At 52.0% G+C, this 21,321-nt stretch overlaps 1 protein-coding gene across 2 annotated transcripts in view; it reads left to right on the top strand.

Moving 5' to 3' along the window:
- Nucleotides 1-21,321, top strand: part of BOC (BOC cell adhesion associated, oncogene regulated) — a 53,608-nt gene that overhangs the window by 30,101 nt on the left and 2,186 nt on the right. The window contains exons 2-16 of one of the 2 annotated variants that reach the window (XM_085071267.1): nucleotides 1,301-1,468; nucleotides 1,849-2,127; nucleotides 9,802-9,948; nucleotides 10,240-10,383; nucleotides 10,797-11,090; nucleotides 11,904-12,176; nucleotides 12,571-12,869; nucleotides 15,589-15,748; nucleotides 16,623-16,733; nucleotides 17,290-17,496; nucleotides 18,316-18,497; nucleotides 19,527-19,632; nucleotides 19,802-19,924; nucleotides 20,141-20,362; nucleotides 20,774-21,000. In XM_085071267.1, coding sequence (XP_084927393.1) covers nucleotides 1,384-1,468; nucleotides 1,849-2,127; nucleotides 9,802-9,948; nucleotides 10,240-10,383; nucleotides 10,797-11,090; nucleotides 11,904-12,176; nucleotides 12,571-12,869; nucleotides 15,589-15,748; nucleotides 16,623-16,733; nucleotides 17,290-17,496; nucleotides 18,316-18,497; nucleotides 19,527-19,632; nucleotides 19,802-19,924; nucleotides 20,141-20,362; nucleotides 20,774-21,000 — 2,859 coding nt within the window. In that variant the 5' untranslated portion in view covers nucleotides 1,301-1,383. Of the gene's footprint in view, nucleotides 1-1,300; nucleotides 1,469-1,848; nucleotides 2,128-9,801; nucleotides 9,949-10,239; nucleotides 10,384-10,796; nucleotides 11,091-11,903; nucleotides 12,177-12,570; nucleotides 12,870-15,585; nucleotides 15,749-16,622; nucleotides 16,734-17,289; nucleotides 17,497-18,315; nucleotides 18,498-19,526; nucleotides 19,633-19,801; nucleotides 19,925-20,140; nucleotides 20,363-20,773; nucleotides 21,001-21,321 lie in introns of both variants that reach the window. The other variant, XM_085071259.1, reaches the window with a different exon arrangement.

Raw genomic sequence — 21,321 nt, 5'->3', positions numbered from 1 at the left:
CCTTCGCTGTCACTGAAAGCCAAGCAAGGTCATTTGGGAGTAGCTTGATGATATTTCCCCAAAGGCTGTGGTTCCTTGCTAGCAGTTATCAGCCTTGCCTTGAACAACTCACCAAGCATCACAGGGGGAGTCTTTGTCAGTCCTTTCTTCAGGAGTTAGGTTTAATTTTGGGGGTTATGCCTGAGGGGACTTGTGTCCTCTCTTTGACTGAATTGGTTATGGAGAGCAATTGTTCAAACAGGTGATGGCTCAAGCAGTGACCATGGTGGAAGTAGGAAATACCACTCTGCAGAGCCACATGCTCCTGAGGATGGTGATTGTGGCTAATGAGCTGGTTGCTGCAGGGTGAGCAGGAAATATAACTGCTGCTTGGGCTGGCTGCCATGGCTGCTTTGGGTTCAGTCTTGGGCTTCTTCCCTGTAGCCATGCCACAGGAGCAATTCTGCATTGCCTTAAGACTTGCAGGTTATCTTAGCGCTGCAGCTGAAGGGAGCTCAAAACCCTATAGCTGCATTACAATGCCTGTAGAGGGAAATCTCCTCTTGACTTCAGCCTGTTGCCTTTGATTAAAGAGGAATTCTGTCTGACATCTGAGGTGTCTCTTGGGGCAGCTCCTGAGGCCTTTAATCCCCCTGACCTGGCTTATCTGTTTAGTGTGCATTCATGAGCCTCCAAAGCAGCTGCTGTAGTGTGCAGCTCTTCACAGTAACCTGGGTTGTGACAGGTGGCCTTACATTTCTAGTTTTTTGGGGACAGTCGATGCTTTCAAATATGAACCTGGTGATTTGTGTAGACTCAAAATAGGTAGTATGTTTCAGGCAGAACAGTTAATCTGAAGTACTTTCATAGGTTGAGTCTCTTAGTTAGAATGGACTTGTGCTGTTCATTTACTTCAGTGTTCAAAATAGAATACATTCCAAACATAGCCAAGAAGTGGTAGCAGCACTCAGTGGATATCTTCAGTGACACTTTGTTGGAAATGTTTGTGTTTTGCTCCTGAAAGTTGCCTGGTGTGCATCACTGTCATTGACTGTGCCAAGTATGGAATGAGGAGGGGGAGTGTGTGTCTGTATGTGCATATGTACTGAGGGCTGGGGGTGGGATGTCTTGGGAGACTCCCAACTGTGCCTTGGGGAGAGGCTAGAGAAGAGAAATGCTTGCATCAGTGTCTGTAGCCTCCTCAGGCCACTGGCTCAGTGAATCTGTGGCAGTTCAGGGATGTTGGTGGAGAAGCCAGGCAGGGCTGGAAAGCGGAGGGAAGTCTGAGGGTTTCATCCGTCGTGTCTCTTGTCATCCACAGGAATCCACTGCCACACATCCACTGCATCCCCTGAGGCAGCTTATGGGACCCTTCCCTGGGCACCCCAGGTCACACCGCATGGCATGGCAATGACATGTGGAAGGAAGAGGCCCATGTCCCCCATCCCTTGCCTCGTGCTTGCAGCCGCCAGCTGTTTTGCCAAACTGAGTGAGTGTCTGTTCTTACCTATTTATTCCATTTTTCATTTGCCTTGAGTACAGAGTGGTTTCCTCTCTCAGCTTTTTCCTGAGTAGCCTTGACCAAAGGTCTAGGTTCCAACCCTCCTCCAGAGGAGGAGATACATCCTCTACATATGGATGAGATACTCCTTTTGGAGTGGGACATTTCTCTCTGGCAGTGTCAAGCAGAAGTAGGGCTGGTGTACATCTCTAAACATAGGGTGGGTCTGTGAGGAGTCGAGGGGAATGTGCAGCACAAACAGAAATGGTATGGAATGCAAAATGTACAGCACTGCAGCTTTTTCTTCTGTCCTTTCTGTTGCTGAGTCTCACAGAGCGTTTATATTCCCATTTTTTGCCTCTGTGCAGGTGAATCTCTGCAGATCACAGTGCAGCCTGCTTCCATTGTCCAAAAACTTGGGGGCCCAGTCAGCCTGGGATGTGTGGTGGATCCCCCCCGAGTGAACCTCACCTGGAGACTGAATGGGAAGGAGCTGGCTGGATCAGACGAGGTGCTGGGTATCCATGTGGAGCGAGGGAAGCTCATCATCACGGCTCTCAACAACCGCACTGTGGGGCGATACCAGTGCATCGCTCGTGTGCCTGAAGGAGTCATTGCCAGCGTCCCTGCAGTGGTCACCTTAGCTAGTGAGTAGCTTTAGTTCTCTGCTGGCCCCTGCTTTGCTTGGGCTGTCACTCACCCACCTTGAGAGACTCATCCATGCTTGGTTGTTCATGCTGGCATCAAGGGATGGCTCCTTTGGCGTAGGCCATTTTGTAGCATTTTTGCTGATTGGATTGGCTAGCATGCTGTGGCCTGGCTTGACCCATGCTGTCCTCCTCCTGCATGGTGGGCTGCAGACCTGTCCTGCAGGGAAAAGTTTTTGCAAGACCAGGGCATACCTGAACTATGGGGTTTGTGTGTGTGGTTGGTTTCCTGACAGTCAGAATACCTCTGGTTCCTGACTTATTGATTGAGTTTAACAATAGTACTTGCTGGTGCTGATGGCCAAACTGCTGCCAGGGCTGCTGCAGGACTGCTGCCAGCACAGGGTCAGTGTGTGCTAGGTTTTACTGCCTTCCTGAGACACAGCTCTAAGCAAGGGACTTTGCTCCTATCCCTGAGCTTACATGCTCCTCACTGCTGCCCTCTGGCACTGGGAGATGTGTGCGTGGCCAGAGGTGTCTTAGGTGGACAACTTTCTTTCAAGCGCCTGGTTTTGGCCAGATGTTGTGTGTATTTGGCCAGTAAGTGCTGTATTTGGATGCATCTGAGAAAGCAGTGGAGAGCCCCACCTTCTCAGAAACCCACAGAGTGTTTGGTGGAGCAAGTGTGTACAGAGGAGGCTGCCATTGCCTTGCAGTGATGGTCTCTGAGCGTAGAAAGGGCTTCATCTTTCCCAGCAAAGGGGAGTTTGGGGCTAAGTCTTAAGAAAATGAAGAAGTGAAGATGTTTGTGCAAAGTGGGGCCTGGCTTTGCTTTAAAGCCAAGAACTATTGGCTTGTCACTGATACATTAATCAGGAGTGAAATGTTTAGGCCAGGCTGGGTGGGAGGAGGAGGAGGCCAGGCAAAGCAAGGAGAGAGTTGCTGAACTCTGAGGCAGGGTGGGAGGGGGTTGTCACGGGGCCGAATCTGTCGGGGGATTTGGCCTGAGCCCCATGCTGAGATTAAGTTTCGGAGAACACATTCCAGAGCAGAAAGGGGGCTGTGTGTGCTGGTGGCCTGATAGAGAGAAGGAGAGGAGGGGAGAGGTGGATGGGATTACCAAGGGCATGGTTTGCATTTAAGAGAGTAGGTTGTGCACAGCTCCTCAGCCTGATCAGTTCTTGCTTAGCTGATTCCCTTTTTTTTAACTCTCACCCCAACCCACCACCAGCAGCTCTGTCTCCTGGGACAAAGTGTGTCTATTTGACCTATCTGTCTGCTTTGGTCTAGCATCAATGGTGAATGGGAGACAGGTCCTAAAGCACCTTAAGGCCCCACCATGTCCTTCAGGACAAATCGAAGTCACAACTGAGCAGTGCATCAGCCCTCTCCAGGAGGCAAATCACCTTCACCTACTGGATTGCACCTGGGGGTATGGGTGCAACAGAGAAGGACTTGGCCATTGCTGTGGTCCCTCAAGGGAAACACACTACTGAGAGGAAGGTCAGGAGCACCATTCAATGGAACTCACAAAACTGGAGCCAGAGGTTGGATGATGAAGCAACTAATCCATTGTAGAAAACCCCTGTGCTGTGCTGCATGGATCCCTTGTCCTCAGGGGAAGCTGGGGATGGCAGAGGCTGTATCCCACACACCTGGACAGCCTCAGGTGATAGGGAGCACCCAGATGGGGAGCATTTGGCAGTCAGTGAGTGTAGAGAGAGGGCATCCCAGTAAAGACACGGGGCTGAAGGTATAGGAGGAAAACCTTCTGGAGGGGTACAAATAACCAGTTTCATGTTCATGAGCTGGAGGCTGCTTGCAACAGGGGTGTTGCAGTTGTTTGAAATAACAGGGAGCACCAGCTGGTGGTGGAACTGAGTTTGAAAGCTGTGGTAGCAGGTGTGCCATGGGTTCTCTCTCCTGCTCCAGACCATACAGGACCTTGTTCAGAGCTGATTCAGTAGTGACCATGGTTCTCGGAGTGAGAGAAAAGCCCCTGGCAGGTCAGCATTGCAGTTGATACATTTCCTCCAGACACCCTTCTGAGCTGAAAGAAAACTCTCTGAAAGTCTTAGTTCCATCCAAAAATTATGGGGGGAGAGTGAAACTGGAATGTAAATGAAAGCAGTGGGGGAAAGGGGGGGTGATGGAAATATTTTTAAGGCTTAGGTTTATTTTGGAAGAGGAGCTGCAGTCATTGGAAGAAGTGACTTGCTAGGTTTCAAGGAGTGTAGGTAACATCGTCTGGCCAACTTTTAGACTATTTCCCCTCCTTTCTTTCAGCCTTCTTTGAAGGAAACACTCTGGAGTGCCCCAGGCTGTGTGTGCCCTGTCCCTTGGGGCCTCACTGTGCTTTGCTGACAGTCAGCAAGCAGATAACCATCGCTGCAGCGCTGGCAGCCACAGCATAGCCATGGGACTGATACCTCCTTCTCTCGTCTGCAGCACAGTGACGCCGAGTCCATCTCTCTTCCCCCTGGCTCAGAGAGCTGGTTGAAACTTGCATTTAATTTCTCCAGCAGAGATAAAATAGCTGTTGCATATCCAACAGGTGGAGGGAGGAGGGATTTACAGAAGGGGAAGATTTCTAAAGTGACGAAGGGAGCAGAACTTCAGGCATTGCTTGGGTACCTCTGGGTCCAGTTAGAGCTGACCTGGTGCTTCACACTCAACCTTGGCAGCCCATGGCACATTAGTGTAGGTCACTGCAGGTCACACCTGCTGATCACTGCTGGCCTGGCTATGGTGCACAAGATCAGCCCTGCAAGCCCCAGGGCAGCACTGCAGTCTGGGACAGCTTGTATGGGTAAAACAGGTATTCTTTATTTTCCAAGCCAGGCCTGAAGCCTTCATAGGGATGACAGCTGCAAAGAGATATTTTCCTTGCCCAATTTTAAGTAACAAAGTTGCCATCCTGCCAGAAAGCCCTGCCGCAGCCCTTCACCTGGGTAGAGATGCCGTGTGTAAAAGGCGTGGCTGCAGTGGGCTCTGGTGGGGCCAAGTAGTTCCACCGGGGCCTTGTACATGGTGCTGAGGGCTGGTTCTGTAACAGCCAAAGGCAGCTTGGACGGTCAAGAGCTTTTCGTGGAGCTCACAGGGGCAACTGAAGTGCATGGAGCAAAGCTGAGAGCAGAGGTAGCCAGAGCTGTGTAACTCTCAGCACTCATCTGCATACATGGAAAATAAGTGTAACAAACACAGCGGCAAGCCCGACCTGGATAACATTTAAAAACAAAACAGAAAAATAGGTGAGGGGTGCAGCAAAGAAACTCCACCCACTCCAGTGTATTCCCTGCAGCCAGGGATGTGGGAGTGCAGGTACTGTGTCCCGGGGATGCTGTGGGCAAGGGAGGCTCATTGCCCAGTTCCCGGGTGAGCTCAGTCCTCAGCCGTGTGGCAGCAGCACGTGTGGGAAGCTGGGCCTCAGCGAGTGGTGCTTGTGGGCAGTGACCCTGCACGGGGTCGGGCTGGGCATCCCCCAGGAATTTGCAGCTCCTTTCTGAAGACAGCCCCATTCATTTTCCTCCGCCCGAGCCTCTCCTCTGATACTCCCCAGAGGCAGTGGTGGGAGGGAGGGAAGGGGATGGCTGCCTGTTGGAAAAGCATTTGCAGAGCAGGCACGGGGGCTCTGGCCCCGGGGGCAGAGGTGGTGTGACGAGGGGAGAGAAGGAAAACACAGGTGGTGTTTTGTGAGCCAGCAGAGCTGTGGCATGAGGACTGTGAGATGGGCCCAGGGTGGGGGAGTGGGGCTGTGGCATGGTGGGGGAGATGTGCTGGGGGGTGTGAGTAGGCAGGAGTCTGTGGGGCTGTGCCTGTCTCAGCAGGGTGGGGTAATCTGGTGCTGACAGCCCCAGTGCCCAGGCTCCTGCAGTGCTGGCTGGATGGGGAGCAAGAGCCATAGCCCTAGGCAGCTCTCACAGCTGAGGGGGGAAGAGTGGAAGGTGCCTGCCCCTAGGATAACCCCATTCCTGCCTACTCCCTTTCTCGGGCTCCCTCCCTTCCCTCTTTCACCCTTCCCTATGGCAGGGAGATTTTTTACCTTGAGGGCCATCATTTTATTTACTATTGCGTCTTCTCTGAAGTTATTTATGATCTCCCATTCATTTAATCGGGTCTGTCTCGCCGGCCTCGTTGCTTGGCCCCCAGCCCTGGGACTCAGCTGGTTTCCCTCCCCAGTGACAGCAGCACAGTTGGCTGCAGGGCTGACCCTCTCTGCACCCCGGCTCGCCCCATCGTGCCTCAGAGTCTGCTGCAGATGGACACAAGCAATGGCCTTTGGTTGCACTCCTTCCTAAACAAAAAACAGGGGAAGAAAAAGCGCTGTTACCCCAGCACGGGTGGGATTGGCAGTGCTCAGCCTGTCTGTCTGCAGCACCTCCCGGACAATGGCTGGTAGATGAAGACTTGCTTCACTGTGGTCAGGCGTGTCTTTTAAGGACAAGAACATGGGTTGGCACGCTGGGTGCTGCCATATGAGAAGGAAAACCCAGCCAGTGAGAGGGGATGTGGTTTCTCCCAGCTGCAGTGGATGTTAGGCTCTGGTGCAAATTGCATGTTAGACATGGGGCCTGGCTGCTGCTGGCTGGGCAGCTGAAGGGGTGAGTGATGCATATCCCCCTCTCCTCCACCCCTCCCTGCCCTATGCTGCCTGCTGGGGGGGACATGCATGGTTCCCCCACAACTCAGGGGCAGCTTGTTTGAACGCCCCAGGACAAAGCTGGTTGTCCCAGCCCAGCACTGCAGCCTCTCTTTTGCTGTGCTGGGGCCAAATGCAACAGGATGTGTGAGGGGGAGTTTGTCCCATGCACAGAGGGAGACAGGGGTGACCCTGACCACCCCTCACCAGCTCTGGCTGACCCATCAGTGCTAAAGGATGGCTGTACATGCCCATACCAGTGGCGAGCAGGGCAATTGAGATTGCCTGTGGCCAAAATCCACTGGCAAATAAACCAGTCTTGTTCTCTGCAGGGAAGCAGGAATTTAGGGGAGTAGTTTGGCAGGAAGCTTGGACACTTGCATATGAGAAAGTAATTTGTCCCAGTTCTGCTGGTTTTCCCCTCACCCCTCCCAGTTTTACTCTGCTTCTCCAGAGGCACTTGGTTTTTTATCCCCCAGGCAGCAACAGGATCCCTTTCCTCTGTTCTTTCCCCCTCTGTCCACAGTTTCACCCCTCATCCCTCACTTTTGGGCTGAGGGGAAGCCAGGAAGGGCTTCAGGTCCTGCTTCTCACTGTGGGGCTGCAACGCCCACAGCTGTGAGAGATGTGGCTGAGCCTCCATCTGAGGGGCTGCATGTGAGGGGTCTCCCTGTCTTCCCAGCCCAACGTCGTCCTGGGAGGTGCCCTGGCACAGGGACACCATTTTCCATCTCCAAGGTGGCTCCTGCTGTGCCAGGACCTTGGGTCTGCTCTTTTTCCAGGCTCCTGGGCCCCTTCTCTTCAGGGTCGTGTGTGCATGTACACGTGCTCGTGTGAGTGTGTGTGTGCAGATCCCTGCCAGCGTTGCTGGAGCCGATGCCTTGGCTCCAAAATCTTAATTTGGCTGTGATGAATCCAGACCACCAAGGCGCACATTAATTTTCCTGATGCTCGTTTATATTTTGTTGATCGGAGAAACATGTGCGATGTGGGCAGGCAGACACTGGGCTTTCGCCACTTCTCCACATCTTTCCATTTCTGTGCCTCTTACTATTTTATTCCTTGATCAAATATAAAAAGCAAAGAGGAGAAAATAGCCATCATCCTTCCCCTCCCCAGTAGTAACTTTCATTGGAGGAGGAGTGTGAGGCACTGCCAGCTTTTCACAAGTTAAGAGTTAACTTTCATCTGGCTTTAATATCTAGTGGAAACATGGCTCCCCTCCTCAGCTTGTCTTAAAGGATTAATCACATTTCTGAAGTTCACCCGTATTCCTTCTTTTTATTATTTTTTTTAATTGAACAATGCCAAGAAATTCCAGAAGTATTAAGCATGTTCATTGCAAATCATTTTTATGACATTGCAAAACCTCCCCTTTTTCTTTTCAACCTCCTCCCCTTCCCTCAGATCTGGGCCCGGGACCGCTGGCTCCCCCAGCAGCCGCCCCGACAGCCCCTCCGCACCGCGCTCGGGGAGGCTTTCTCGACGCCTTGCCAAGAGAGCTGGTTTTTATTTAAACTCCATAAAGGATCTTGCTTTAATCAGAAAGTCTGCATGAGAAATTTCATGTCACTTTTCCATGACTGTGGGTGGGAGAAGCTTGGAGCCAGAGTTGTCTTTTGCTCTTGGAGCGCTGCTGCATTTCCCAGAGAACAAACCCCACATTTTTCTGCTGGCTGGGGCTGCCAAGGGAGGCTGCCTGCTGCCCATCAGCCCTCCTGCTGCCCCCCAGCTACCCAAACTGCCCGAGGCTGTGGGTGCCACGGCCTGGGATGGGTCTCTAGGGGTGAGGGAGCTGTCACCAGCACGTGGCTGTGCTGTGGCTGCAGATGCAACACACTGCCTTAGAGAGGGGTTTTGCAAAGGAAGTGTGGTCTCACCCAGATTTAGTGGATGCCACGCAGGAGATCTGTTAGCCTGGAGTGGTGGGAGGAGGCACCAACCTGAGCCTCAATGTGACAGTGTGACCTGTGATCAACTCCAGGATGTGCTGTTGTCACTAGTGATTGCTTGGGCTGGTGCATGGCATTGTAAGAATGCATTTTTTTCTGGCACAAATTCTCCTCCCTCACAGCATAGGCTGTCTGAGACAAACTGCAAACTTGCAGTGCCTCAGCAAGATTTGACATCGTGACCAGAGAGACCAGTTTTCTCTCTGGGAAGTTTGGTGGGCCAGGTTGGCATGTTCCCTGCCAGGCCAGATCTGTGGGGTTTCACTGCAGTCCTCTCCTTCTGCTTTAGAACACCAGGGGAAGGAAAAGTCAGGTACCCCTTCCTCTTAGCTTCTGTGCTTCCAGTCCTGCCGTCCACATCAGCCTGGCCAGCGTGGAAACCCTGATCACAGCCTGGCAGGGGGACATGGTGGGACAGGGTTTTCATGGCTGCTTCCAGGAAGGAGCAGCTGTGCCATGTAGAGGAGGAGCTGGTTTCCCTTGCAAGTCCCTGTTCTTTTAACTGGAGTGTGGGCACTGCTTGGGCATGCATGAAGCATTGTGGTTAACCAGCTTTCAGCTGTGAGATATTTGATGGGAGCAAGAGTGCCCAGAGCAGAGATGCCAGTTGCTCAGGGGTTAGAGGAGCTCAAGGAGCATCACACACTTTCTCCCACCTGACGTCTTTACACCCTTGGAGCAGGCTGGGCTCCCTGAGTTATGACTCCAAAGTCAGCTTCTCGGTAGCAGGACAGCAGCCACGTGTGAAATAGCAGGCGGCAGAAGGGCCAGTTTTGGCTGCTCTTCAGTGCTGCAGTAAATTGGCTCATTTTTTACTCTCAGGCCAGGATTTTTCGCACCCAGTTTCCCAGCCCCGGAGCAGCCAGTTTCTCCAGAAGCTGTGTTTTAAGTTACTCATTTTGTAGGAAGGAGGAGGAAAAAAAATCAAGCTGTGAAAGCAGGCTAGTTACCCTAGCTGCTGGGGTCGGAGCAGTCCTCTGCCGGCATCGCAGTGAAACAGTCCTGGGTCCACAGGGGAGGATGAGCTGACACTGAGATGTTTAGCCAGCCACTGAGATGCCTTGTCTTTTGCTCTCTTTGCAGATCTCAAAGATTTCAAGTTCGATGGCCAGCATGTGATCGAGGTGGATGAAGGGAACACAGCTGTGATTGCCTGCGACCTGCCTGAAAGTCACCCCAAGGCTCAGGTCCGCTACAGCGTGAAGCAGGAGTGGCTGGAGGCCTCCCGAGGTGAGTGCACAGGGGTCTGTCCCAGCAGGTTCCCTCACAGGGCCCTCAGTTTCACCCTTCCTTACCAGCAGTAGCTGTCTCTACCTGCTGCCTCCTTGTCCTTTTGCCACTCATCTGAGCATAAGTTAGTTTAGGGTCTGTGGCATGCTCTCCCTGATGTCCATGCTACCTGGGACATCATGTTGTTTTTCCTTTCCCCCTTGTCTGTCTTTTCTTCAGGACACTGCAGTTCTTCCAGGAGGCTGGACAGCAGCATATCTTATGACCATGTGCCATCTTCTCTCTCTACAGACAATTACCTTATTATGCCATCTGGGAACCTTCAGATCGTTAATGCCAGCCAAGAGGATGAGGGGACTTACAAATGTGCTGCCTACAACCCTGTGACACAGGAGGTGAAAACTTCAGTCTCCAGTGAGAGGCTCCGTGTGAGACGTAAGCCACTCTCCCTTCACTGCACATCTCCAGCTCTGGGAGCATGGGCCAGTGCTGTCACAGCTCATTTTCTGTGTGAACCATTATCAGTTGCTGAGAGAACTCCTTTCCAGCAGCAGAAGGCCACAAGGTCTGCTCCTGGAGTGTGTGTATGCAGCTCTGGGATTGCCATGCTTCCTTAGGATTTGTTCTTGGTGGTGGGCAAGCAAAGGCCCTCTGCCCTTTGGCAAGGTGGCTTTGCTGTGTGCACAGAACCCTTACAGAATGTCCCTCTTGTCCTGCATTGCCATTTATCTGCCCCAGCACAGGCAAACAGTGCTCTACCATTAACGCTACTTACCCACTGCCCAGGGTGCTCTCCCACCAGCCACCTTCCTTCCCACCCACCTCCTTCCTGCATCTCTCCTCCCCAGGCTCCACAGCAGAGGCAGCCCGGATAATCTACCCTCCCGAGGCTCAGACCATCATTGTCACCAAGGGCCAGAGCCTCATTCTGGAGTGCGTGGCCAGCGGGATTCCCCCGCCGCGGGTCACCTGGGCCAAGGACGGCTCCGGCGTCTCTGCCTACAACAAGACGCGCTTCCTGCTCAGCAACCTCCTGATCGACCCCACGAGCGAGGAGGACTCAGGCACCTACAGCTGCACGGCTGACAACGGGGTTGGGGAGGCCGGGGCTGCCTTCATCTTCTACAATGTGCAGGTGTTTGGTGAGTGCTGCTGGAGCCATTGTTTCAGGAAGGGCTTGGACTCTCATCACTGCTTTTAGGGGAAAGTACTAGCACTGATGCACTCTTCCTTTTCCCGGACAAACCACAATGTAATGCAAGCCCCTGCTTGCGGTTCCAGTTTCCAGGAGACCAGACAAATTCTTTCTTGAGGGCAGTAGTTCTTCCTTCTTGGCTCCCACCATGGGCTGGAGATGATGGATCCTCCCTTCCTCTGCAGAAGCTCTTCTCCTGTCATTTGTAGCACTGCTTTTGTTCTAATACTTTCTAGTGGAGGACTGGTTGCTTTTTAGACATAGTTGACATTGGCATAAGGAAGACATTGGAGCGTCTTGCCTTTTGTACTGCTTTGTAGGGAAGCTCTCTGTGGGGTGGAAAAACATAAGGGACACTACACCTTGGATATTTCTACTATGCATACTTCCCCTTCTCAAAATTGTTGAGGAGGCTAAGGCTATGTTTCATGGATTGCATTTCATCCAGGTGCCAATGTATTGTTGTGGCACAAGCACGATCTTTGCAGAGTAGCATTTCACCTCGGAAAAATGGGACTTGTCTGATGTTGTGTGGGAGGGCAGATGGCCTTTGGCTACCACTCTTTGTGGTTTATGTGGATGCTGAAGGGAAGGGGCATTGAAGCACCCCGTGTGGGCCCCTACCAGTGAGTGGGACTTCAGAGTAGGAAAGGATCCATCACTCTGCTCTCATCCCTGCCAGTGAGGAAAGTGCAAAGCCTTGACCATGCCGTGCTCCCAGCCAAGCAGCACTCAGCAGCTGTGTTTTTTCCTCACGCAGAGCCCCCAGAGGTCACCATGGAGCTGTCCCAGCAGATCATTCCCTGGGGCCAGAGCGCCAAGTTCACGTGTGAGGTGCGAGGGAACCCGCAGCCCTCGGTGATGTGGCTGCGCAACGCCGTGCCGCTGTCGGGCAACCACCGGCTGCGGCTGTCGCGCCGGGCGCTGCGGCTGCTCAGCGTGGGGCCCGAGGACGAGGGCATCTACCAGTGCATGGCTGAGAACGAGGTGGGCAGTGCCCAAGCCATGGTGCAGCTCAGGACAACTCGCCCAGGTAAGCCCCTGTCTGAACTCGTGGCCATTCAGTCACAGCCCAACACACAGGACAAGGACAGGGGAAGCAGGGGAAGAAACAGGACACAGAGCATCTGGGTGTAGTGCCTCACCCCATGGCTTAGCTCTGCCTCTGATCTTGCACTGGGAAGAGCCTAAAAACTGAGTTCACCTGGATAAGAGTTACCACCTGGTATCTTGGACCCCACTGAACTTAGGGTAAGAGGGACTTCAGAGAGACAAGGAGCCCTGTGGTTTCTAGCAGGGGAAGGAGGCATTGTTGCCAACACCTTTTTGAGTGGCACAGCAGGCAGCACTACACAAGGGGCTCACGGCTCTGCCTTCACCACAGACTGGGATGGGCATTTACCCTGCCGTGACACTTTGTCTTCCAGGAGCTCCACTCAACCCCGGGCGAGATGCCCAGCTGGACTCGGCTCAGCCTCCAACACCACCCTCCAGGGACAGTGCCTTAAAGCTGCCCTTGGATAAAGCTGGACTGCCAAAGCCTGGAACAACCCCTCTAGCAGTGTCTCCACAGTGTGCAGCTAACAAGGAGCTGGTGACTCCAGCTGAAGCCCCCATTATCCTCAGTTCTCCACGGACATCCAAGACAGACAGCTATGACCTGGTGTGGAGACCCCGGCCTGACAGCAGAGCGCCCATCCTCTATTACGTGGTGAAGCATCGCAAGGTATCACTGTTCTGCCCTGCTCCTGTCTGCCCTCTGGGCTGTTCCCAAGGTGGCTGGTGGCCTCACAACACGTATCACACCTTGTGAGTGGATGGGTTGGGGCAGGGGCACCCCTTGCTCACTGGTGGCACTGGTTCATGGGACCTCCTGAGCTGCAGCATGAGCCTGATGAGGTGTGATGAGTACAGGCTGTGAGAGGAGGTTTGCTCAGCTGTCCAAGAGGAGCCCAATGGCAGTGCCTGCCTGCCTAAGTTTGTGGAAGGCACATGCACACACTTTTCCAGTAGATTCCAGTTCCCAGTTGTGTGCTTGCACAGGTAGGAAGTTCTGAGGGCATGTTATACAGTGACTTGCTCTGGAATGCTTTTTTCTTGGCACGAGCCACAGGGATACATCTGCCCTGAAAGGCTTGGGCTGCAGGACACAGAGCATCAGCCTCACTGCTGCATGTGCCTGCCCTGCTCAGCAGCATCAAAGTGCCCATGCTCAGTGAGTGTGAGGAGCCAGCAGAGAGCTGTCATAGCCATGCTAAATCCTCTGGGAAGGTCCTTATCCACCAGTTTTATTCTGGAAGCTGAAGGGCAGTGCACTTTTGAGTACATCTTTTGCAGGTGGCACAGTGTGAGCACATGGTGCACTGCCAAGTCCTGCTGGAGCCCAAGGCTCCTCCCTCTGGGGTGCTTCACAGCACCACGGGCACAGTGTAGGCACAGCTGTAGCCCAGCAGTTTCTTTAAATGGCAAAGCATTGTTGAGGGAAAATTCTGCTTTTGAGGTCTAAACTATCTCTTTCCATTTTTCTGTGGATAAGCGGAAAAAAGGGGATGGAATTTATTTGTCTGCTTCTTTTCTTTGCTTTAGGTAGGCAGGGCGTTGCATTGGAGAGGCAGGTTTTGCCTCAAAACCCAGAGGGTTTGAGTATATTCCATAAACATGCCAAATCACATGTTTGGGATTTCCAGCCACTGCAAGGCACCATTTTCAAGCACATAGGAATATATGTATCTATTTTCCTAGAATTGTGTGATTTTGTGAAAATATAGTGTTATAGAAGACTGCTACAATCCTTGATTTCTCTCTAAATGAAACTTAAGCTGAGAATTTCAGCTAACCATCTCTTTAAAGAGCCCTTTAAAACAAAGGCAGAAGATGCCAGCACAGGAACACAATAGGGCAAGCTTAAATGAAAAACAAAGATGCCAAAAGCATCCCCAGACTATTGGCTCTGGTTGTCTGCCAAGAAGAGATTTATTCCCCAATGGCGTATCATGTAACTACCAATTCTGCTTGCAATCTTCACTTGCAGCCTTGGAATTTGTCCATATTTGATTTGTTTTTCAGCGCTTCACCTGGAAGGGGCTGTGGGGCACTGAAGGTCACCATGGGTCACTGCAGTTTGCAGTAATATGTTTTCAGTGTAGTCCAAATTCTCAGCTGGAGACTCTTTCTTGGGATGCTTAAGGATTGTGTGGAAAGGAATTAGTCCAAATAACCCTTAAACTTGCTTAGAAAGAGTCTCTTTCTATCCAAGATCCTTAGGATCAAGTTATATAATGATCTGGTTTTGACATTTCTGACTGGAAAAAGCATGTTTGTGGAGAGGGAAGGAATCAATTCAGCGACAAAAGAAAAGGCTCTTTGTGTAAAAGATGGCTGTAAGGGAAGTTAAACCTACTGACAGGAGACCTACATTTGTACTGGGCAAGGTTCTGCTTCTTCTCTAGAAAATATCTGTGAATGTCTCTTTTTACCCTGTTCTTACACTGCCCCTAAACTCTCAGCAGCCTGCAAGCAATCAGATGCCATGCAGCCCTTATTTTTGTTTCTTAAGAATTTCTCTTTTTTCTTTCCTGGATGTTAGCAGCCTTTAGGGCTCCCCTCCCTGGCCTCACAACTTTGCAGGCTCAGGAATAAAAATAAAACGAGGCAGGCATTAATCAGTCAGTGTCAAATGCTTGGAGAAGATGGATGATACAGCAGAGTCTTGGCATTTCCGTTCTGTTGCGTTGCCTGCATTACTAATGCTCCTTTCGGCACCGGGTCACTTCAGTGTCCTGCCTATTTGCCTGCAAAAATATTATCTTTGCAGCTGGGGAGAAGGAGGAAGGTCCCACCTTCCCTCCCCCTCTGCATGGGGCATCAGGGTATCACCAAAAAAAACAAACTGTGTTTCCAAGCCTTTCTGAGGGCTGTGGCATGCAGGGTCTCTTCCCTGCAGAAAGCTGTGCTCCAGCACAGGTTATGGCTCTTCATTTTAGCCCCAAAGTGCCAGGGGTGAGGCTGCATAAAACAAAGTTGTGTCTGGGTACCTCATCCCGTGGAAATGACCAGCATCTAAATGAGCAGCTCAGCAGCTGGGCTGTGGGAAAGACTTGGCTCCTAAAGCAGCTCGGCCCTGTGGCTATTGCTGCATTTTGCAGGGCACACCTGCTCCAGAGATTTACACACATTGAGGGGTGGTGGTATCAGAGGGAACCAGAGGACAGAACAGGGCTGAGTGAACCCTGGGGTCAAGCAAACACTCTGGGGCTTGGCTGAATTGTCCTCCTTATACCTGAATTGCTTTGCAAAATCAGGCTGGAAAGATCTCCCTCCTTTACAGAAGGGAAGGGAAGGTAGATGTGCTTGGTGCACAACTTCCTATTAAAGTTTCTGAGCTCGGTGCCCCCAAAAGCCCAGCCTGCCCCCACTCTGCAACGCCTGCATTGGTCTCTCAGCAGGTGAGCAACGCCTCGGACAGCTGGGCAGTGAGAGATGTCCCAGCCTCACAGCACCGCCTGACCCTCACCAGGCTGGACCCTGGGAGCCTCTACGAGGTGGAGATGGCTGCTCACAACTGTGCCGGCGAGGGACAGACGGCCATGGTGACCTTCCGCACCGGTAAAGGGCAAACCTTCCCCTGGCTTCCCCTGTGCTCTGAGTCGGAAAGGGCCCCTCTGAGACATCCTGCCCCAGCCCTGAGGCATGAGGCACCAGCCTAAGGACAATGGGAATGGTTCTGCTTGGGAAGCCCATCTGCCCTCAGCTTAGAGCAACTGTCAGAAGGGAAAGTGGAGGGTAGGATGGGGAAAATTCCAACCCACCCTCTGTGTGGGTTGGAATAAGTCCCTTCTTCCCTTGGTGTCTCAGTTGAACAGAACTGTAGAAAATCAGTCAAGCAGAGATGTCAAGAGGTTGTTTAATCCAGCCTCTGCCTGGAGACAGGATCACCCTGGGGACGTTTCCCAACAGGTGTTTATCTTACCTGTCCTTAAAAGCTTGTCCTGCACTGAAGGAAACTCCAAGCCTTCCTGTGCAATCCACTGGGTGCTGATCTGTCTTTGCCAGCCAAAGGATGTTCCAAATGTCTACGCTAAATGCCCCAGTCCCCTGGGTAGTTTTCATGTGTCCAGAAGGTGTGAGGAATGGCTTTCCCTTCACAGCAACCTTCCCTATGGTAGTGGGCTTGCTCACATCGCCCCCAGGCTCCCGTCTTGTGATAATTCTACCTTCTTAGGCAAAAATCTAGCAAAATCTCAAGAAAGCCAATTAAAAGTTGCAGAAAATTAAATATGAGGGGGATCTATTAACAAATTTGCCCCTTTAGCTTTAGTTCCTGCCAGCAGGCTGAATGCTTGAGCCCTTAAGGGCAGTTAGAGTCGAGGAAGTACTTACCTCTGCATCCTGCATGGGAATATTTGTTTTCCTCATCACAGAAAAAGTTAATCCTGAGCACATCTCTCTGTTACTGATGCCACCTCTCCCTCCTGCACAGGCCGGCGCCCAAAACCAGAGATTGTTGCCAGCAAAGAGCAGCAGATCCAGAGGGATGACCCAGGCACGAGCACTCAGAGCAGTAACCAGTCTGACAACAGCCGTCTGTCCCGTAAGGCTCTCCCTGAACTGGCAAGGAGGGAGGGGTGCTGGGTCCCTTGTGGTTGGCAGTGGCCTGGCCATGCTGGGGTTGAAGTCTCCTCTGGGTGAATCAAGACTGCAATGCTGGATGGGTGGTTTGCAGCTCCTGACAAGGAGTGGTCCTTCTTGGACACCCCTGCTACTGCCCTTGGCAGACAGTCAGTCCTGGAGAGCAGGTCAGTCCCACTGCCTGGCCCCACCTTCAGTGCACAGACTCTCACTGCTCTCCCTCCCATGATGGGTGACCATAACTGAAACCTTGACTCATCCTACTCAGTCTGGGAGTGGCGAAGGAGCAACGTGCAATCAGGAGTAAAAGGTGCTTGTGGGCACAAACTGAAAGGAAGCAAGGATTTGGGGGTGCCAGCTCTAACAAAGAGACAGAAGGTAGAGAGCATTCAGGATTTACAGAGCATGTGGGTGGATGCAGTGCAGGTAGTCCTTCATCCACATACCTCTGAGCTACAGGATCCTCCAGATAGGGTGGATATGTTTCATGTTCTGATGCCCTTCTGGGTCCCTTGCAGCTCCAGAGGCACCGGACCGTCCAACCATCTCCATGGCATCAGAGACATCTGTGTATGTGACCTGGATCCCCCGTGGGAATGGCGGGTTCCCCATCCAGTCTTTCCGTGTGGAATATAAGAAATTGAAGAAGTTGGGAGACTGGGTTCTGGCCACCAGTGACATTCCTCCCTCTCGCCTCTCTGTGGAAATCCCAGGCCTGGAGAAAGGTAGGCAGGTGCTCTCCTCCCTGCTTCCTGGAGGTCTGTAGGAAAGCTGCATGGTCCCTGTAGGATGGGACCATCTGTCACGTCCTGCTCAGCCCTGGCCTGTGTGAGCAAAACAAAGCTTCCCTGACTCCCCCCTTAGGTGCGTGGGGAAAAAGCTGCAGATGCTTCTCCAATTTCTCCAGCTGCAAAGACCAGCATAGGTTTGACCTCCCTCGGGGAGGCTTAGGCATTCTTTTCTGTATTACAGGATACAGTTACTAAAGGCATTTGGTTTTGCCATTTATGAGACAGGACAGAACTTTCCTTAGCCACAGGCAAGACAGATGGGCACAAATCCCGCTGCACTTCACATGAGAAAAGATTTCATCACTGAGCTGGACAGCTTAAAAGGGGAACATAACTACTCCAAACGACAGACCAGTAAAGTGAAGCCTGGGTAAAAATTACTTAGGCTTTGAGCTTTGAACTAATGTTTACGTACTTAATTCCCAAGGAATAGAGGAAGAACACCTTCCCATACCTGCCTTCAGGTCAGGATATCCTTTCAGGCATTTCTTAACCCCTTACACACCTTCCAAAATGATCTGACTTTTGGACTATCCAGACAGGAACTGGGGAAGGCAAATAAAATAAAAGCAGGCTCCATCCAGGGCATGGCTGAAATGTGGCCATTCAGTGTTTGTACTTCGTGACAAACTCCCTGTAGGTTCTCTGCCTCCTGGAGATGTAGCCCCTCTTCACAGTCAGGGCCATGCTGTCAGAAGAAATCTTGGAAGACTCCAATCCCTGCAGCTCTTCTATTTCCCACTTTCCCCACAGGCACATCCTATAAATTCCGTGTGCGGGCGCTGAACATCCTGGGAGAGAGCGAGCCCAGCGCGGCGTCGCGGCCCTACGTGGTGTCTGGGTACAGCAACCGCGTGTACGAGCGCCCCGTGGCAGGGCCCTACATCACCTTCACAGATGCCATCAACGAGACCACCATCATGCTCAAGTGGATGGTAAGGTTTGTAGGGGTGGAGACCCTGCTGGAGCCTGTCACCAGCACAAATTGGTTTGGGATCCAATGGCTGCCCCTACCAAAGGAGGACTGGGCTTGGGATGTATAGAAGGGCGGGAAGTCAGAGAGCCTAGGAAACCCTTTCCATCTGAATCCAGCATTGTATGCAGGAAGATTTCAGTGGATAGCCTCAGGGTATTGACCATTTTGTTCAACAAGCAGTTCAACAATGCATGGGATGGCTGCTTGCTCTCCTGGCCAAATTCCTGGAATCCATTAGCACCTCTCTCTGTCCTAGTATTTTCCAGCAGATGCATTCTTCACTCTCATTTACTGGGTAACAACCCTAAATGCTGATAATCATTTACAGTGGTCCACTCCAGAAGATTTTCAGGAGTGAGTAGGATCTTTTGGATCACAAGCCCAGATCCAACTGTTTTCAACAACTTAGAGCTTATTGGGGGAGATGCATTGCTCTTCTTTCCTAGCTGCTTCTAGCCAGAGGTTGCCACAAGGCAGGATGGGCACTGCTGTTCATTTAAACTCAAACAGTAGCTGGTAAAACACTGAGTGAAAGACAGCAAGAACACACAGAGCTGGGACAGTACTGGGTGTGGGGGAGGAAGAGAGCTATCTTCAGAAACTCAAGGCTCCTGCAGTGGCCAGTTCATGGCAAGACCTAGTTTGTCTGGAAGCCATGAGCCTGCTGGAGTCAAGATGATGATGTGCTTGCCCATGCCCAGCTGAGTCACTGTTGTTGAGGAATTTTTTCTCTGAGAAGAGCACTGCATGCCTGGAGTGACAGGCCCAGCTTGTCTGCCACCTGAGAGAAGCAAATTATGAGAGTAGAAAATAGCACTGAGTTTTCATAGGGAAGCCCTTATTGTGCAAACCAGTGACAACACAAGAAAGATCCTTCTGCTAGGTTTTCTTCCTATCCCATCCCATTTATCCCAACTGCTCCTCACCTAGTACAATACAGAGCACAGACATCTCTGCTAATTTCTGCTCTCCCTCCCATTCTCTGCAGTACATCCCAGCCAGCAACAACAACACTCCCATCCATGGATTTTATATCTACTACCGCCCCACTGACAGTGACAATGACAGTGACTACAAGAAGGACGTGGTGGAAGGTAGGAGAAATTGACAGACTAGTCCTAGTTCCTACTGGAAGACAGCAGAGCCAGAAGGAGCCCTGTGCACAAAAGGCAGCAGCTGTCCAGGCTACTTTACCTGGCAGTGCTGGGCCAGCTGCCTGTTCCCTGAGGAATTAACAGCTCCATGTGTTTGCTCCCTCCTCAGGAGATCGATACTGGCACTCCATCAGCCACCTGCAGCCAGAGACCTCCTATGACATTAAGATGCAGTGCTTCAATGAGGGAGGCGAAAGCGAATTCAGCAATGTGATGATCTGTGAAACCAAAGGTAAGCAGCTTCCCAGGGCAGCTCTGAGAGCACAGCCTGCTGCCTTCCCTGCCTGCAGCTGTCAGAGCATCAGCCTAGGAATCCTGTCATCCAGGAGTGCTTCTTTAAAGCCACCAGAAGTCTGGTCACTCCACAGCAGCATAAATATCCCTGGACTGGGCTGCTGTGCCATTTGCCATGTCTCTGTCTAATGTTCTCTCTCTCTTCCTTCTACAGCTCGGAAGTCTCTTGGTCTGCCAGGTCGTCTTCCACCCTCCACAGTGCCGCCTCAGCAGCGTCCCCCACTCAGTGGTGGGCACAGTGGCCTGGGGACAGGAGCCATGGTGGCCCGTTCCAGTGACTTGCCATACTTGATTGTCGGTGTTGTTCTGGGCTCCATCGTGCTCCTCATCGTGGCTTTCATCCCCTTCTGCCTTTGGAGAGCCTGGTCCAAGCAGAGTAAGGGTTCTTTCTTGCAGTGAGGGCTGATTTACAGGATGTGGTTTGCCTGTGGATTAAATCTGATCCTGGGTGTAGTTGCATCAAATACCAAAATGTGAGGGAATTCTGGGAAGCAGGAAAGGGATGGGCATAGGGCAAGTCTCAGATGTCCTGTGGAACCCCATAAAGACAAAAGCCACTGTTTGTCCCTTGTCCTACTGACCTTGTTGCAAAGGTCTGGGACTAGGGGCAAAGGGGCACTACATTTGCACTTGTGTAGGGTCCCTTTCCACCATTTGTCTCCAAGAGTGCTTTGGGTGCCAAAACAGTTGCTTGATAGGACAGCCTAACCCTAGACATGGTGAGCTTCAACAAGCTCGACTTTGCCTCTGATTTTTGCCTCAGACTTTCTTTTCCTTCCCTCTGCAGAGCAAACCATTGACATGAGCTTCCCAGGAGCTGGGCTGCTGGTGTCATCCTGCCAGTACACCATGGTGCCTCTGAGGGGCATCTCTGCTCCTCGTGCCAATGGACATCCCTTTGTTAATGGGCAGCCCTATGCCAGCAGGGCACATCTGAATGGCATCTGCCCCTCTGCTGGAGTGGGGTATGCAAGCACCAAGCCCCGAGATTACAGCCCCGATGAAGTGGCACAGGTGAGTCCACACCTGGGATCAAGAGCTGGTTTGTCATGAGCTGGAGGCCACAGCTGCACTGAGATGGCTTCTCCAGACATGGCTGGCACACTTTGCAGCATGTGGAAGTGGCAAGATTGGCTTCTCAAAAGAGATTTCCCCTTTGTAGGGAAGTCTGAGACATGGGGGGAATGGGAAGGTCTCCAAAACACTGGTGAAGGGGAGGTATGTTGGGCCAGTGGCTCTTAAGTATGGAGGAGGCAGTGAGAAAAGGCTACTCTTATGTGAACAGTTTCTGTGTCCCCTGAGCAAAGCTCACAGGGACTGGCAGTGCTGAGGACT

The sequence above is a fragment of the Lichenostomus cassidix genome, chromosome 1 (assembly GCF_008360975.1).
Source record: "Lichenostomus cassidix isolate B80296 chromosome 1, HeHo_3.0, whole genome shotgun sequence".
NCBI classification, from domain to species: Eukaryota; Metazoa; Chordata; class Aves; order Passeriformes; family Meliphagidae; genus Lichenostomus; species Lichenostomus cassidix.
This window is presented reverse-complemented; position numbering and strand designations above follow the sequence as displayed.